At 41.4% G+C, this 17,252-nt stretch overlaps 3 protein-coding genes across 3 annotated transcripts in view; 1 reads left to right on the top strand and 2 right to left on the bottom strand.

Moving 5' to 3' along the window:
• Nucleotides 1-24: 24 nt before the first annotated feature.
• cenpa (histone H3-like centromeric protein A) lies at nucleotides 25-5,318 on the bottom strand. The gene is made up of 5 exons (XM_023412627.2): nucleotides 4,973-5,318; nucleotides 3,098-3,283; nucleotides 1,932-2,053; nucleotides 1,562-1,636; nucleotides 25-513 (listed from the first exon to the last, which is right to left on the bottom strand). The coding sequence occupies exons 2-5, from the start codon at nucleotides 3,222-3,224 to the stop codon at nucleotides 385-387; spliced, it is 453 nt and encodes a 150-aa protein (XP_023268395.1). The 5' UTR covers nucleotides 3,225-3,283; nucleotides 4,973-5,318; the 3' UTR covers nucleotides 25-384.
• Nucleotides 5,319-5,436: 118 nt separating this feature from the next.
• psmb10 (proteasome 20S subunit beta 10) lies at nucleotides 5,437-10,707 on the bottom strand. Its single transcript, XM_023412625.2, has 8 exons — nucleotides 10,520-10,707; nucleotides 8,671-8,764; nucleotides 8,471-8,568; nucleotides 7,411-7,551; nucleotides 6,975-7,090; nucleotides 6,820-6,878; nucleotides 5,906-6,057; nucleotides 5,437-5,718 (listed from the first exon to the last, which is right to left on the bottom strand). The coding sequence occupies exons 1-8, from the start codon at nucleotides 10,582-10,584 to the stop codon at nucleotides 5,607-5,609; spliced, it is 837 nt and encodes a 278-aa protein (XP_023268393.1). The 5' UTR covers nucleotides 10,585-10,707; the 3' UTR covers nucleotides 5,437-5,606.
• Nucleotides 10,708-15,751: 5,044 nt separating this feature from the next.
• The window catches only part of LOC111659637 (histone H4-like), a 1,818-nt gene continuing 317 nt past the window's right edge, over nucleotides 15,752-17,252 (top strand). Inside the window, exon 1 of the mRNA XM_023412654.2 lies at nucleotides 15,752-15,778. Coding sequence (XP_023268422.1) covers nucleotides 15,752-15,778 — 27 coding nt within the window. The remainder of the gene's footprint in view (nucleotides 15,779-17,252) is intronic.

Below are 17,252 nucleotides of genomic sequence, written 5' to 3'. Positions count from 1 at the left end.
GATCAAAATAAGACAACAGGTAGGTAATAGAAAAAATCTTGCTGTTTATTAACAATTTATTCATTGGGGAACAACATTCACACAACATAATATATAAGAGTAGTAACCACACTAACACATCCAATGCATTCTGGATAGCACAATTATTCTACAACATATAAAAATACAACATAACCATCAGAATTATTTTCATTCTCTTCTTCTTCAGCAGTCGAGAACCTGTAGGTGACCTGAAGTGAACTCAGTGATATGAATCGGAACTTGTTGGCTCCGTGATAAATGGCCAAATGATAGTAACATGCAGCAGAGTCAGAACACTAGTCTGAACTGATGGGACTGAGTGGTGACGGAACGTCAGAGTCATTCGGCTGGTGCTCTCATGTTTTAAAGGTTGTCCACCCCGCGGATCCTCCTCGCCAGCTGAATGTCACGGGGGAACACGGTTACCCGCTTGGCATGGATGGCGCACAGGTTAGCGTCTGAGAATAACATCACAAGAAATGCCTCTGCAGCCTGGGAGGAGGAAGAATAAGTGCTGTGGTTAGATCAAATGATTGAGATGATCACTCTTTTTTATCCAAGCTTTGACTGTAGAAAGTGTGTGTACAGCTTCAGTGAATTCAGCTCATTTATTGACTGACTCTTAATACCAACAGACGTCCGGACAAATCAGTCAGGCTTCAAACAACATCAGGCATCACACAGATCAAATGACCATCAGCTCTGATGAAGATTCAGTTAGTGTAGTAGCATCTCTGTGTTGTGATCATTTTGCTATACAGGAACTAAAAAGTACAGATGAAGTGATAGAAAAATCCAGTTTCACGATTACAGTGAACAAAATTATCATGGTTATCAGTATTATCACTTTTTTCAGCAGGCTTACTCACTTTTTAAAAACTTACTTATACCTGCCAACTTTGGAGTGGAAAGGTTTTAGAAGGCTGAAGAATCTCTGGAGCAGTGCTTGTGGCGCATGTGTCTGGGAGACTATTGCTGGTTAATGCTGTACAGAACCTAACCATTGTAATTAACCACGGAAATAAACGGTTATAGTGATACTTAAAATCTACTTCTAACCATCGGGCATTTCTACCGTGATATAGCTTTAAACCGGTAACTGTTTCATCTCTACTAAAAAGCTGATCAGAGATCAGTTTTTAGACTTAAACATAAAAGCTGCACTTTTCTTTATTTTATATTGATTTGAACACAGGTGCTGAAAGTCATGAATCCACAGAGAATCTTAAATGTGGGTAACATCAGGCCTCCTCACACAACCTCTCTTCAAATCAAGACTCCATGTTGTTATCTGGAGCATGTGCAGTCGGTGCTACATGTACGGTCTGCACACAGACGTCTATACGAGGGTCTGTGTGTGACTGGGGTTTTATGGTTACAGTAAGAGTTTTATGAATTATGTTTGAAGCCAAGTGAAAATGTTCAACCTCGGTTTTAGTTTTATCCCTGACTGAAATCATCAGTCTGAGGTGTTCTGAGTTTGAGGACATGTGTATAAACAGAACAGACGATCAGCTCGGCTGTGGAGACGGTTGCTTACCTCCTGCAGGGCCAGAAGAGCGTAGACCTGCCACCTCAGAGCCTCTCTGGAAAAACTATGACACACCTCACGAACCTGAACCAGAGGAAGATCAGTTCCAGTTCATTCACAAAATCTACACCTGGAGGTTATAGAATTAATTTCATTGGCAAAACTTCATATAATTCTTGTTCATCAAATCCATGTCAAGCTGTGATTCAGTGTTTCAGTTTTAACCTCAAACAACAGATCAGTCACCACCACTGTACCAGGAGCTCTTTAGAGCATAGGGCTGATTCCTGTTCATGAATGACGAAGAACAGAAGATTTCTGAGCGCAGACATCAACTACAGCATTCATATGCTCCTCGTGGTTTGCTGCTGTTACTCACCAGGCGAGAGAACGGTCCCTTCCTGAGCAGAAGGTCGCTGCTCTTCTGGTACTTGCGGATTTCCATTAAGGCCTTGGTTCCTGGTCGAAACCTCCTCTTCCTAGGAGTCACAGGAGCCAGCTCTGGAGGGCAGACACAGAGGGTTTGATGTTTTACAGGAGGTGAGAGCACCACTTGACAAATACCAGAGGGAAGTGTTTTTAATGTATTTATGTTAGCTTGTGGAGTAGAGACATGTTTTACTAAATGTCTGATAGAGGATAGAGGTTTTTCTGTTTGAGGATCTCAGCTCTGGATTGAACTGATTTTCAGAATCAGTATCCTCTTCACTGACAAGCTTTTGTCTTGTGTGTGTTTATTTTGTGTTTCAGACGCCTTGTAGATTTAACTCTAAATTGATACATTTGGGATTTTATCGAGACAGTCTACACTCTGTCACCCATAATGACGAAATGAAAACATGTTCAAATCAAAATTGAAATCTCTCATTAATCCTCCTTAATCCAGTTCTTTGTAGGACCCCCTTCAGAAGTTCTGAATTAGTGTGTAGATTAAACACTCAGTCTGTAACAAGGGTCTCTCAATCAAAACAATAACAAAAGATGGCGTTGGGTTACATCATGAAGTAGCATGGGATCATGGGAGGTGTCGTCTTCACCACCATCACTGTAAGCTCCTCCCGGTTTGGATTCCTTCAGTGTCAGTGGTTCAGGAAATCAAACAGACCTGGTGATTCTAACCATTAAAATCACTGAATGAAGCAGTTTGACATTTAACTTCAGAGTTTGAGCGACGCTGTACGGAGGACAGAGACTCAGGGAAGAGCTGGAGCTGAGATTGATGCTAACCTTTGTTCTGATTGTTTCTCTGAAAACTTATGAAGCAGACGTTCAGCAGGTTTTTACCAGCAGCTGAACGATCCACAGAGGTGTCCTCCTCTCCACAACAAACATATTACAGATTACAACTTAAAAGGGAAAATTTTGTTTCCATTTAAAATGAAATCTACACTGTAATAAAGGGAAGTGGTCTGAAGACTTTCTGAAGCTGCTGTACACATGAACTGGTACATCATGTACATTCCCTTTTTTCTGTATTTTATATTGTATATAGCATGTTGTGATCTCTTGTTTGGATAAATAACATAGAAATAAACTCAGTCTCACCTGAAAGTCTGCTCTTTCTCGGGGACCTGGGTTTTGAACCGGAGGTCCCTGGTGTTGGTGCCGGTGCGGGGGGGCGACGTTGAGGGGTTTTGCCCTTCCGGCGGCTGGTAGATGTATTATGACGCATCGCCTCCAACACAGGTTAGGATCACAGGAGGAAGAAACAATACACCAGTCGAGGTGAGACTGTGAAAGACGTTATCAAAGATCAGCAGGTTGATGATTTTTGTTCCATTCACTCAGTTATTGAAACAGCTGAAACACAAACATGAACACATGTGGAGTACTGACAGGATTTGCAGGTGGTCAGAAAATGTATCATTAATTCTGATAACCAACTAATCATTCATCATCAAATTCCTCTTTCCATATGGAAACAAAAACTAAAAGCAGTGCTGTGTTTTATGTTCAGGTGATTTCAGTTAATGGTTTTTACAAAAACAGTTGTCAGAAACTTGTCTTGGTCGGTCAGATTGAGGCGGGATGATAATATTCAGTGTTGAACTATCGTGTAAATAAAATGAATTAAAATATACTAAACATAATAAATGTATATGTGTTAAAAACTAAAATGTTGTTAAAGGACAGATTTTGAACAGGATATAAAACAGTCTGTGATATTGTTCACTTTAAACTGAATATAGGTTTTGGACTGTAGGTCAGATAACAGCTGTAAATAAACTTCATCTATCAATCATCAGATAAACTGATCTCAGGGAGCAGATCCTCCCCAGGCCCCTGATTCTGAGGGAGACTCCCAGAACCTCCAGTAGAACTGACCCAGATGCTCATACACACCACATCCGTTTCATTAACTAACATCTGTATGGTCCTACATAAACCTGTAAACAAACAAATAAATGATTTTGAAGACATGATCCGAGGTCTGAACAACGAAGCAGGTTCAACAAACCCAGGATAACTTTCTGTTGTCTGGTTTAACTGAACCTAACATTGTCCATCCTGGATCAGCTGTACTACGAAACAGGTTATCAACTGGCTCAGTTAAAAAAGGGTGGAGTTGTTCATTATAAGCAACATAATAAGAACCATGAACAAAGTATAAATATGATATGAGAAGAAACACTGATACCTGCGGGTAAGTTCAGTTATAGTGACGTCATAAAGTGAAATTCAACAAGGTTAAATGTAAAAGAACTAGAATAAAAAACACACAGTAGAAAATAATTTCACTGATTAAAGTCAGACTGAGGATAAACTGTGAATACGAGCATGAATGAACCGTAGTAAAGTGTTGTGTATCTGAACATGTTTCACTCTATAACTTTGCAGTTCTCTTTTCCTAAAGTCAGTCAGGGTTTTAAATAAAGATCAAAACATTTGGAGTCTAAGTCTTGAAGCTCTGGTGAAAAGGTTTAATTCATTGGTGACAACGTTGAAGTGACTGACTTTGCATGTTTCAACACGTGAACAATGTTTTGATTGTTGTAGAGGCTTTTGTACGTGGTTTATTGTTAGGAGAAATGCATGAACTGTTCTGAGAACTGCATCGAGAGCTGTGAGAATGATGTTTCTGATGAGTGAAATGCATCAAAGCCATTGAGAAAAACTGTAATAAGAGAGTTGATTCGCCTGTGGATCCTGGTCAGATGGGAAACAACAAAGTGAGGACAACAGGTTAAAATAACGTTTCCATTTTCTCCCTGTGAGACCGAGTCACGGAGAAAGACTTAGGGTATTGTTTTATTTCAGTTGACAACGGCTGCACCAGAACACTCACACGGTGAAGTTAGCAGCTAGTGTTAGCTCCGTACTCACCGTAACGGCACGTTTACTTTTAGCTGCTAATTGCCAACTGCTATCGCCATAGAAATGCACATTAACTCGGTGTGTTTATATTGGTTGTAAACTCACCTGAGGAGCTGAACAATGACCCGGGCTTTTATCAAAATACAGTGAAGTGAAGAGGTTGAACAGCACCGAGCGACCACAACACAACAGCCACAGAAATTCAAACGACGCCTCTCTACCAGCTCAACCAATTGGGTTAGAGCAACTGGGCGGGGCAAACGTTTTGGGAGCGCTTGATGAGAGCTATTTGAACTCGATAAATGGGCGGAATGTGATCGGAGTAGACATAAACCAGTGTGTGTGTGTGACGCACTGTTATTGTGAGAGGCTGAAACGCACCTTTAGGCTGGACGTAGACAGAGGGAGATGATTGGAGGTCTATTTAAAAACCAGTCAGAGTTAAACCGCAGTAGAATAAAATTATTGTTCAGTAAATGATCATTAATACGACGAGGGAAGTATTTTAAATGATTATTAATGATTTTGTCAAAAAGCACCAGTGTCACCAAACAACATCGAGACTCGGATCATTTAACAAACGCAGATTTTATTACAACAGGGCTTTTACAGTAAGTGATGCTGTGGGACAACCTTTTACATCCTGCACCACACTGGTATTTCCTTATCACTACACCAACATGTTATCACCACACATTGAACAGAGTTTATTCCAGTATAAAGTATTTTTTATTGTATTTTATTCAGTGTCCATGATCTGAACAGACTGGTCGACCACATCCAGGGAGAGTGGAGTCACAGTTTTGGAGAGGACGGCCGTGGTGCCTGGTTTGTACCTGTACTGTCCCTCTCTGGAAACAGACAGGGAGGAGAAACACTGTTAGTTTGATTAATGACACAACATTAGGAGCTTCAGTACCACTGAAGGAACTCAGATTTCCTTTTACATCTGAATGCAACAGAAGATCAGCGGGAGAAGGGCTGGAGGAGACATGACTGATGCTCTTCTGATCAAAGGTACAGTATCTACAGTCTCACCTCTTGCCCTTCGTCGTGGGCTTGTCATAACCTCGCAGGTACTCCACTCCAGCTGCGGTGATAATACACAAGTCAACGTTGCTGCCTGAACCCAGGTCACAGAAAATCCCTGCAGCGATGGCGTCCCGTACGAGCTGCTTCGCCTCATCCAGCTGGAAGAGAAAGGAACAGACAGGGTCAGGACATCCAGGGGATCAGACTCCTCCAACTCCTCCAGCCCAAAAGAAGCTCCTCACTTCTCCATCTGCTCACATCTCCTGCACATGAGCAACACGACACACTGCCAGGTGGTCAGCTCCAAGTTCGTCAGTTTACATCATAAACATGTTTACATACATGTTTTGAAACTATGTTAAAATTCATCATCCCTATCAAATAAATAAATAAACTAAACTAAAACTAGATGTAGGAAAAAAACAAACAGACCCAGTTTAGTCTGAATGTGTCTGTGTCACAGTGTAACACTTCTGAGTTTCTTATTTCTACTGGTTGTTTATTCTACGTCTGTTCACATGATTCACATTTGTCATTTGTGGTTTTAGCCGCTTGTCTTGATGTTGTGTCTTTGTTAGCAGATGTTCACACAGTGGTTTCAGACAGAGATTTTTCATGGCTGGTCAACTGGCAAAACAGAATCTGGAAAAATCTCAGGCTCGCAGTGTGAAGCATTTGCATGGCTGGCGCTCTGAGATGTGTCAGCTTAGTGAGGGGGGCCCAAGTACCAGCTTTGTTGCCCGTGGTGGGGTCATCACTTCAAGCCAGGTTTGTTGGGCACTGGACTGTGGTGCTTCAGCTGTCGGAGCAAAACTATCCCGTTGAAATTCATTCATAGCAAGAATGCATGAATGAATTTCAAATGCTGACACAGACAGCGCAGTTTGATTAGATTACACCAGATGAAAGGAAGGTCTCACCTCCAGGTTTGGTTTGAATCTGTCCTCAAACACAGAGACCGCAGCTGCAGCTCCAGACCCTGGAACCACAACCAAACATCAGGAAACTTTATTCAAATTTAAACTGTTTTCATTCAGTATACAGTGAAGTTCATACAGTAAACACACCAACGTACCCATGGTGAGGAAAGGCAGTTTATCGTAGGAGCCGTGTGGGTAAACGCTGTACAGGTGAGCTCCAGTCACATCAACTCCTCCAACAATCAGAGATGAACCGACGTGACCCTGGTACCTGAAACACCAGACAGACGTCACTGCTGCTTCCCCTCGTTCAGCGGAAACAAGTCTGAGTTCACCCTGACTCACAACAGACTGTGACACAAAATGAATTCATCTTTCCCGCTAAAACTGAACCAGAACTCTGTTTTACTTACACTCATTCTGTGATGTGTTTACAGACTGATCTCAGACCTGTTCGCTTTATGTTCAAAACCTCACACAATAAAAAATAACTGACATTTACCACATTCTGCTCCACCTTCATCTGAACAACCTGTCCCAGGTGAGGAGGCCAACAGGTGAACTGATGTACAGAAACACAAGAAAACAAACCTGAACAGCATCTGTTTCAGCTGTCGGGTTACCATGGCGACAAGGGGTGGTCGCCCGGTGTTGAGCGTGTGCAGTTCCACGTTGGACGCCATGATCTGCGTGGTGATCTCTGCGTCTGCAGCCACGCCGGCGCCGCAGCAGCTACAGGATGTGACAGACGACACTTCGAATTTGGTAAAAAGTTCACTTGGACTCAAAGACGAACTGATGAGATTTTGATGGTCAAAGGTCAGTGTGACCTCATAAAACCCTTTTTAGCCATTACTCAAGACTCACACACATGCTTCATATTTTCTATGACTCTGGATAAACAGGGATGTAACCTGAAACTAGTGTAAGTGGCGGAGGGATACAACCATACGGTGGTGATTCTAGTTTGTGTATGAACACACACATTACATTCAGCACATACTTAAAGCACAGGGGGAAGGGGACTGAACCACCAGTGAGAAATACCTGACCTGCTCCACCTGAGCTACAGCTGCCCCACCCTGCCCTCCATAACTGTCCTTAAAAACATATTTTTTTAGGAATATTTTATCAACCAATCAAACAGGTGAAAGGACAGTCAGTGTCAGCTGCTGTTTGTCTAACTATAGAATAAACCCAGTTTCTTCACAATCTTTTTAATGTCCTGATGCTGCTGCTGCTGCTGCTGATGATGATGATGATGATGAGGAGGAGCCAAAAGATGAAGTCTCTCCTTATTAGTGAAACTTCTGCTAAAGTAGAATTTCACAGGACGCTCCACGTTCCTCATTTTAAAGCGTCTGATGTTTCCCCTCTAAAACAACATGGAACCTAAAATTACAGCTTTATTCTCATAATATTATAATTTTGTTTCTTGACATATTATGAGTTTATTCTCAAGATTTCAGATTTTTTCCCCTCAATATGTCTCACATTTTTACCTCTGCCCACACCTGTGATAAACCACATTGACGCAGTCTACACAAGGACAGAGTCCTGATAGAAAAAGTCATCCTGAGTATGAAGACAGACCAACACTGAGGACACAGCCACTCCCCCTGCTGTGGACCTGAACTCTGCTTTCACTCACTAGATCTTTGGAGCGATGTAGTGAATCTTCATGCAGTTCTTGTCGGCCACCACCATGTCGTCTGTGGCCCTGGTGTCTGCTCCCAGGATCACTCCGTCCTGAGGAACAGGACAGGGAAATACTCAGGACCGCACTTCACTTCTAAACCAGATTACAGTCTGTATGTGTCTGTGGTGAAAACACTGGAGTCAGGTCCTCACCTTGTAAACGATCCCGGCGATGGTGGTTCCTGTTTTTCTGGCATTGGGAGCTTTGTAGCCGAGCTCCGATAAGTTGGACTCCAACACTGCATTCCTGGAAACAATGGGTGAGCATGAGACAGACGGACTGGACTCACTGTCTCCCTCCTGATATCTGACCACTAACACAGAGCTACACTGTGTCCTGACCACCAGTGTTAACAAGGACAGACAGGCTTCACGTCACACAACAGAGTGATTTACTTTGAAATTCAACAAATAAACTCACCTGGTAAATTCTGTAATATCTGGAGTTCCACAAGAAGTGTGATTACAGGATAACGGCCCTGTCTAAATATCAAATATCCAGATCTGATAGACCCTGAAATCTGGGAGAGTCTCTCTTGAACTTAATTCCCTTTTTTATGTTATTCATTATTTTTTCTTTCTTCTTCTTTCCTTTTTTTTTTAATTGTCTGTTTTTACATCTTAAAATATATGGTACTTGTTTACTTGCTGTATTTACATTTTATTCATTTATCTACTTACTTTGTATGTGGGTGGGGGGTTGGTGTTTTTATAAGCTTATCATTTAAAAAATGCAATAAAAAAGAAAATTCCACAAATAAAATCCAGTTACAGCTGTTCAGTGTTTACATCAGTAATATTTATAAAAACAACAGATAGACACATTCTATCTGTAAAATCACATCACCATCATTTGTTGGGTCTGTTCCTTTACATCTGGAGAATATGATCTGTAGACAGGGGCGTCTCTGTGGCAACACAACGCTTCATTTATGGTCTGTTGTTGGGACACATTTTACCTTCATCAGAAAAATTGCACCTCCTGTGATTTGGATATTGCACTTGGCTGTATTGCGATATTGATGATAATATTATGATTAATTGTTAATTGTTCAGCCCTAATTCAAACTCAATTATATATGAGAGCATTTTATTAATAACATATCAACAAACGATCACTGGCTTCTCTCTGTATTAATGGATCACATCTTACAAGATTATCTTCTTCTGCACTCATTTAAAACAGTCGAGCATCCAAACCTTCCCGGATCCGGCCCATACTTGGCCCACATACTTGTTTTCTTCTGGCCCAGTACTTCACACATCAAATCCGGCCCATATACAGCATGATTTTAGATGCTACCTCCACATCTGGATCACAATATTCCAGCTGCCAGTCACAACTGGCGGATAACAGCCGGACTCTGCCCAGATGTGGAAGTATATGGGCCAGACTTGGGCAGAAGACCTGTGGCATATATTAAGCCAGAAGTTTCAATTTGCTATCTGGGTTAAGACTGTGTTTCTGTTCATACCAGTTTAATAATGTTAAAATGGAATCTGAACACCTGCATGTCTGGATCTGACTCATCCTCCTCATGTCTCTCCTGTTTTTAATGGGAAGGTTTTGCTGTTGTCTTTATGAAGGTCTACAGTCTGAAGGTGTTGTGTGCCTCCTGGGGGAACGTACATTTGACAGGCAACAGTCATTGTTTCCCTTGCTGATTGTTGTATTTCTCATATTCAGCATATTTAAATTCTAGGCCTATAAATAAAAAGGTCATGGAGTCACAGTTCAGTTCTCAGAGGGCTTTGAAACTAAATCTAGAGCTTTTTTTTGAAAAACAAATTACGATCTTCTGTCTTTCAAAGTCGAGGTCTGGACCTGGACGTGGACTCTGTCTGAACTGGATTGTGTTGCTTTCTGTGCCACAGACAATAAAAGCACAATACCAGGACAATCTGCTGACTTTATAAACTCAGTATTAAACAGACACGCCGCAGTAGCAGAAATGATCGTGGCTGTCTCAGCCTCGCTATGAGCAGACACAGTGTTTCTTACCTGCGGCTGTTTTCAAAGCAGAAACCTCTGGACTGCAGCTCGGTGGGCTTCAGACTGTGGAGCATCTTCAGCCGCAGAGGAGAGGAAGGTGAGGATGAAGATGAAGATGAAGGTGAAATTAAAATAAGCTGAGGCCCTGTCACGCTGTGTGTCAGCGCTTTTTTTTTTTTTAGAGGCTTTTACTTTTACTTTCACTTCTACAGAGAAGCCAAGCCTCCCTGCTCCACACTGTACAAAATATCCACATTCACTTCCTCACTCTGAGTTTGAAGGAGAGGCTCTGCATCAAAAAGCCTGGAGGTGACGTCAGAGTGAAGAAACTACACTTTTCTCCTTTCATAGTTTAGTTTTATGAAACACTCCCTCAGAGTTGGAGTTAAGGAGGGAGGTTATCTCCACTGTAAAAAAAAAAGAAAAAAAAAAAGAATAATTTTATTTACTGATATTTCTTGCAGTGTATTAAAATGTGCCAAACTGTTAAGATGGACTCTGGAGGCCTAAGATGTCGGCTCAGGTGATTAGCAATTTAAGCAACATTTAACATGTAGTTTAACTTTTTCTCCTGATGTTTGAAAGGTCATTTAGTAGCTCACCTTCACAGCTCAAACTGAGCTGATGATAATAAAAGTAAACTGTTATCAGGGACGGGTCTGACCCATTTGCTTCAGTTACTCAGAGACCAACCAAACTTTATATATTAAACTTACATCTGTCTGATAATTATCCAAACCATTTAAAGATGATTACATATCATTCACTTTATTTATTTGAATGGAAGAATTCACCATACAGAAATGGAATATATGACACATATGTCCCTATATCAAGAGTGATGTTGCCATATATTGTATGTCACCCATAAGAGGATATATTATTAGATAGATAGATAGATAGATAGATAGATAGATACTTTATTTATCCCCTAGGGGAAATTCATGTGTCCATTAGCTCATTGTTGATAATAATAATAATAATAATAATAATAATAATAATAATAACAGGGCTGAGGTGTTGTACAGCCTGATGGCAGTGGGAACAAAGGATCTCCTGAACCTCTCTGTTCTGCAGCGCAGTGAGATGAGACATGAGGCTTTGGGATGGATTTATATTTATGTAACATATGTTTACAATATAAGCATATATACATAAACATACATATTTGTATGGGTGAGACATATATGTCAATGTATGAAATTGTTCCAATTTCTAATAGGTTTCATATATAATTTTGACACATTTTTATTTTATATAGATATATATATATTTCATATATGGAAATTCATTATATGTAGATATATTACATTTGTGTATGGGTCAGGGTAACCCTTTAGTTTACAGGCCGTTATTAAATATGTATTAATGTGAAGAAATAACATTCAAGTGAAATCAGTGAAATCAATATAATGACAAGTTGTAGTAATATAATTACTGGGAATAACTGTAAATATATTGGGTAGTTACAGAGTGAAATTAAAGCAGAATAAAGAGAGTTGGTCAGTATTGTTATGATGAGTAGGCCAGTGTAGCTCAGAGGAGGGTAAGATAGGAGGGTCCTTTCTGTATTCAGTAATATCCTGTATTGCATTGTGAAGACGGAGGTAATACCAAGTCTCATAAAGCAGCTCCACATTGTTGTCGGCCAAAATAAACGCAGGAGCCAGTTTCCTCCACACAGCCAAGTTCTGTGACCTCGAATTTACTGATACACATACAACTACTAATTCCACTGTCACAGCTGCTCAGTTGTTTGGCACCAAAAATACCTTCAAACTTTTGTCTCAATACTTGAAGACAATAAAATCACCATGTAACTGAAATACTTTGGCAAAAATATGATATTTACTTAAAAATAGCTTTCATACAGAATAAAGGAATTGGATTTTAAAACAACCTTGGGGATAACTATTCATCTCTCATCCTTGTAAAGCCTCCAACCTCACCAGGATGTCAGCTGCGGCCTACGTAAAAGAAATCAGTTTTGTTGATGAATATCTAGAATAAACAAATTGGTTATAAGATATAATATAATATAGATATAATATTAAAGTAACAGACGTGTATTTATGGGTCATTAAGTGAACACTGTATCCTACATCGGATTAGTGCAGCAGAAGTGGGATATTGATAGAGACAATGCTGTTGTATAGAGTAAAGTGTTTGATAAACACCACAGACATCCCAGAAGTCTTTTAATTAACTGATCTGATTCAGCTGTTCATGACCACCTTACCCAGAGGTTGCCATGGTGATCCTAAGTGCTCAGTTTCTACTGAGTGAGACATGAGCTGTGCCCCAACTCAGGAGCCGCGTCCTTCAGAGGCTGCGTTTGAGGACAGCTTGCGTCACAGCGGCGTGACTAGAAAAGTCCCATTTCAAAGGCTCCTTCAAATACAGCCGACAAATTCGTGCTTCTTTTCCTGGGCAACGTTGCCCAACCTGCACCAAGACCCACTGCGCGCTGGTAATGACAGCAAACAACACTGACCCAGGGCCTGAGGTTTACACTTTTAAATGTAATATTGCGTTTCAGCTCAGTCCAACAGCAAACGGAGCAACTGTTAAAACCACAGGCCTTGAACACAAGTTTTTTTGAGGTAAAGTTATGTGTTGCCAAAGTTGCTAGGCGACAGGAGCTGCTCTTGTGACGCAATGTTAAGGGCGGGAACAGCTGCTGATGCCCAGCGAAAATCCACTGTAGACCAGACCGTCTCATTTTGGTTTGGCCTTCGAAGGGCCACGCTTTTGTACAGTGTCCTCCGAAGGATGCGGCCTCTGAATAGGGACACTAATGATTCAGCTGAGAGACACAGCAACTATGGCTTGCCATTCAAAGACTATTAAATCCTATCAGCTAAAGCTTTTCTGTTGTTTGAGAGGAGTCTGCTGAACACAGTGATATAAAATACTTGTCTGGAGTGTCTAAAATGTGGCATGTGCAGCCTTTTAAAAAATGTCCTGCTTCCTATTTTCCCCACCATTTTACTTAACTTTTCTTACTATAAAATGGAAAATGTAGCACCTGGCAAACACTGCTTAAAGGTAATCCACCAAGAATTAGTTCCAAAATGAATCCACCAATCAGAATATATGTAACCTGGAGTCAGTTGGAATCACTCATTGCCAAATGTTTCCTGATTAAAACTGAACTGAAACATTTCCAGTGAAAACTGTTGAAATGTGTGTAACTCATTGTCTGTATCAGTCTGTAGCTGGACTTTGACAGAAATGTCAGTCAATACATCAGGAGTCTCTAATCAGCTCATTAATATCCTTCAGCTGTGTATAACTGGAAGACAGCCGCCACCTGCACAGGTGCGCTGATGGCAGATGAAACGGGTCATGGGTCATGTTGCTGAATTAATGAAAGTGTAAGTGGGAAATTGTGTTTCTGTTAATAAGTTATATTTATTTAACATGGGAACTGGCAGTAGAGTTGCAGACTGTGAAATGGATAACAATTTATTTCATGGTTGTTTTTTTCCCTCCCTGTATTTGTAAAATAAAAGCAACTCAATCTACCTCTGTTACTCAAGCCGACAGTTCTTATGGTGGCAGTGGTGGGATGGTCAGTCGCAGAGCTGAGCATGCTTTTAAAAAAATGAACAGGGCCACGGTCTCAAAACCAGCAAATTCAGAGGAAGACTGAGGAGAAGAGGGAGACAGCAGTTACGTCTGAGGAAGAGGCACCACTGCTGGGTTTGGAGGCACAAGGAGCAAAACCTAAAACCCCACAGCTGCAGCCAGGGCCACGCCAGAAGGAGGCCCCTCAAACACAGAGGTAGTAAACCTGTGTGACCTGAGTGATTCTGAAATCTGACAGGTTTGATGTAGACATGGACACTTTAAAAACAAATGTCCATAATGTGGTGAATTTGACCTAGATGATAGGTATGTAATAAATATTGTGCATATCCACAATTTGAACTTAACATCCACCCGTGATATACTGTACGCACTTCCTGATGAAAATAGTCCAAATTTGAAGTTTCTCAATTTCACAACAAAAATTTGAAAATGCAATATAATAATTTAAGCAGATAAACCTTTGTGAACTATAAGAATCCCGTCAGCTGTTGCATGTTTCGTAACACTCTGCTGGTGTAGGACCTGGACGGTAAGGCCACTTGGTTTCCTGTGGTGAGAACTTGAGGCTGATGTTGGGTGCAGTATTTTGCATCTCCTCTGTCAGTGTGGGAGGTATTCTTTTGGATTTCCACATGTATTCAACTATATTTCTTATTTGCATTTAACTTATATGATCTTCCTATGCTAAATCTTCCTATACAGTCTGAGAGGTGACGCTGCACAACAGAACCATCAGATTAATTACAGACCACTGGCAAGATACTGTTATAAAATAAATCAGAGGTTGCTGGAGATGGAATTTGCTCATCCCTGCCAGTGGGGTATGTCAAAACCTGTTTAGTTTTCAGTGAGGAGCAGCAAAGTCAGCTGGCAGAAAACATCATGACTGCCTCAGACATTTATTTTGGCCTCTCTCCTGTTGAAGTTTGCAAACAATGATGTCCCTGTCCTCACAAACTGGGCAGAGAAGGAAGTAGCCGGGGCAGACTGGTTCTCTGGCTTTCTGAAGAGACATCCATCTCTTTCAATCAGGACCCCGGAGGCTACCAGCGTTTTGCCTGTGCCAGTGCCTTTTAATAAGCACAGTGTTGACCAGTTCTTCAACAACCTGGAGGAGGTGATGGCAAGACACCAGTTTGAGCCCCAGTCCATCTGGAATATGGATGAAACTAGTATTTCCACTGTCCATAAACCCAACAAGGTGGTAGCCAGGAGAGGCTGCAAGCAGGTGGGATCTTTGTCACCTGCAGAGAGGGGATCCCTGGTCACCCTTTCCTGTGCTGTCTCTGCCACAGGGAACATTATTCCTCCGTATTTTTATTTTCCCCTGGGTCAACTCTCATGACCATTTTCTAAACTCCGCCCCCACAGGAAGTGCAGAAGGGGCAAAACCTAGTGGCTGGATGGAGGAGGAGCATTTTGTGGATTTTTCTGAAATATTTTGTGGTGCACACAAGGAGCAGCAGAGAAAGACCATGTCTCCTGCTCCTTGACAACCACAACTCCCAACTATCAGTTGATGGACTCAACTGTGCCAAAGAGAATGGGCTGCCTCAGCTGCCTGGATCTTAAGCAATCCAGGAAAAAACCATGACCATTCATGACATCCCAAAGATTGTGGCTGCAGCCTTCCCTCTTGCCGTAAAGATGGCCAACATTCAGTCAGGCTTCCGGGTGAGTGGTATATACCCCCTCAACAGGGAGGTGTTCCCAGAGCCAGCGCTTGCTCCAACCAGTGTGACTGACTGTCCAAATTCTGACCCAAACCCACCCACAGGTGAAGTGGTGCTAAATGGCACAGGGCACCTCACGCACCATCCTCAGATGAAGATGAGGTGTTCTGCTTGGTGTGTGTGGAGCCCTTCTCTAACAGCTGCCTCAAGGAGACATGGCTGCAGTGCATCCAGTGCAAGAAGTGGGCTCATGAGGACTGCACACCTGGACTGTCAGTATATATCTGTCACAACTGTGACTCTGACTGTGATATTGACTGACTTAATTAGTTTAGAATGAGCGTTCTTGGGAATTGTTTCTCTAATGAATTATTGTTAAAAATTCTTGTTGTTTGTTCTGTTTTCCTGTTTCTGTGATCTCCATCCAGGATATTGTTAGGTTGTTGCTTTTCAATGAAATACACATTTTTAATAATGACTCTTTTCCCCATTAAAATAACATAGAGACAACCAACGCCACAGTGGGGATGGTTGTCACAAGTGCACAAGACATATTTGACAGTGCACATCTTTTGAACAGAATAAGCTGAAGAAGAGTAAGGGTAATATATTTCTACCTGAGACTGTAGACTTCCACTGCAGATTGAAAGGGACTCTATTAAGGATACAGTTGAAGAAAAGTGTGACTACCAACCCTGTTCTCCTCTATACTGTGCGTATATATATATATATATGTGTGTGTGTGTGTGTGTGTGTGTGTGTGTGTGTCTCAACCTATGTTTCCGAACATGGACATGACAAAAGTGATGCGAGTGCAAAAAAACAAACAAACAAACAAAAAAAAAACCAACCCCAAAACACTTGGTGGAACTCTCTTTTGGGATTTAGTTTCCAGTCGTTTGAGATTCATTGAAGCACAGCTAAGTTAAGCCAAGGATCCTCTACCGTCTCTGGCTAGTTCAGTATAAGTTACCATGGTTACAGAGCAGGGATTCCTATAAGCCACAATGATGGAACAGAACTCTGACTTATATTAGCGAGACTTCACAGAATAACAAAATAAACAGATGTTCCTTTCTCTGCCTTGATGGAGTATGGCCCTGAACTCATGAGTTACTGTTCAAGACACTGGAGGATCCTCAACTGTTAAATTATGGTGACAGAATATTCAAACAGATGATGTTATATGTTGTTTATTTTGTGTATTACATCAATTTTACTGCTGTAGAACAACAGGAGAACTAAACCCAAACACAATATGATCCTATAGGAGAGAGAAAAGGAGCATTCTGCATGAAGAGTACTTTCACTCTTCATGTGTCTCCCTCTGTCTTTACTTCAGAGATCATGTGACTGCAGACTCAGTCCTGCTGTGTCTAAGTTCCTGCTCTGGTCCAGGAGGTGGCGCTAATGCAGCAAAGAGTTGATTACCAGCGGCCTCTGTCTTCTATTACGTCCTCAGAGAGGCTTTCAAA

This window comes from Seriola lalandi, unplaced genomic scaffold (genome assembly GCF_002814215.2).
Source record: "Seriola lalandi dorsalis isolate HSWRI2012SDOR001 ecotype SW California unplaced genomic scaffold, Sedor1 jcf7180002054484, whole genome shotgun sequence".
NCBI classification, from domain to species: Eukaryota; Metazoa; Chordata; class Actinopteri; order Carangiformes; family Carangidae; genus Seriola; species Seriola lalandi.
This window is presented reverse-complemented; position numbering and strand designations above follow the sequence as displayed.

Coding starts and splice junctions, on each gene's coding strand:
- psmb10 (XM_023412625.2), bottom strand. CDS start 10,584: ATGCTCCACAGTCTGAAGCCCACCGAGCTGCAGTCCAGAGGTTTCTGC. Junction 7,552..8,470: donor TACATCGCTCCAAAGATCTA/GTGAGTGAAAGC, acceptor CACATCCTGTAG/CTGCTGCGGCGCCGGCGTGG. Junction 7,091..7,410: donor CTGAAACAGATGCTGTTCAG/GTTTGTTTTCTT, acceptor CTGGTGTTTCAG/GTACCAGGGTCACGTCGGTT.
- cenpa (XM_023412627.2), bottom strand. CDS start 3,224: ATGCGTCATAATACATCTACCAGCCGCCGGAAGGGCAAAACCCCTCAA. Junction 2,054..3,097: donor GAGAAAGAGCAGACTTTCAG/GTGAGACTGAGT, acceptor TCTGCCCTCCAG/AGCTGGCTCCTGTGACTCCT. Junction 1,637..1,931: donor AGGGACCGTTCTCTCGCCTG/GTGAGTAACAGC, acceptor CCTCTGGTTCAG/GTTCGTGAGGTGTGTCATAG.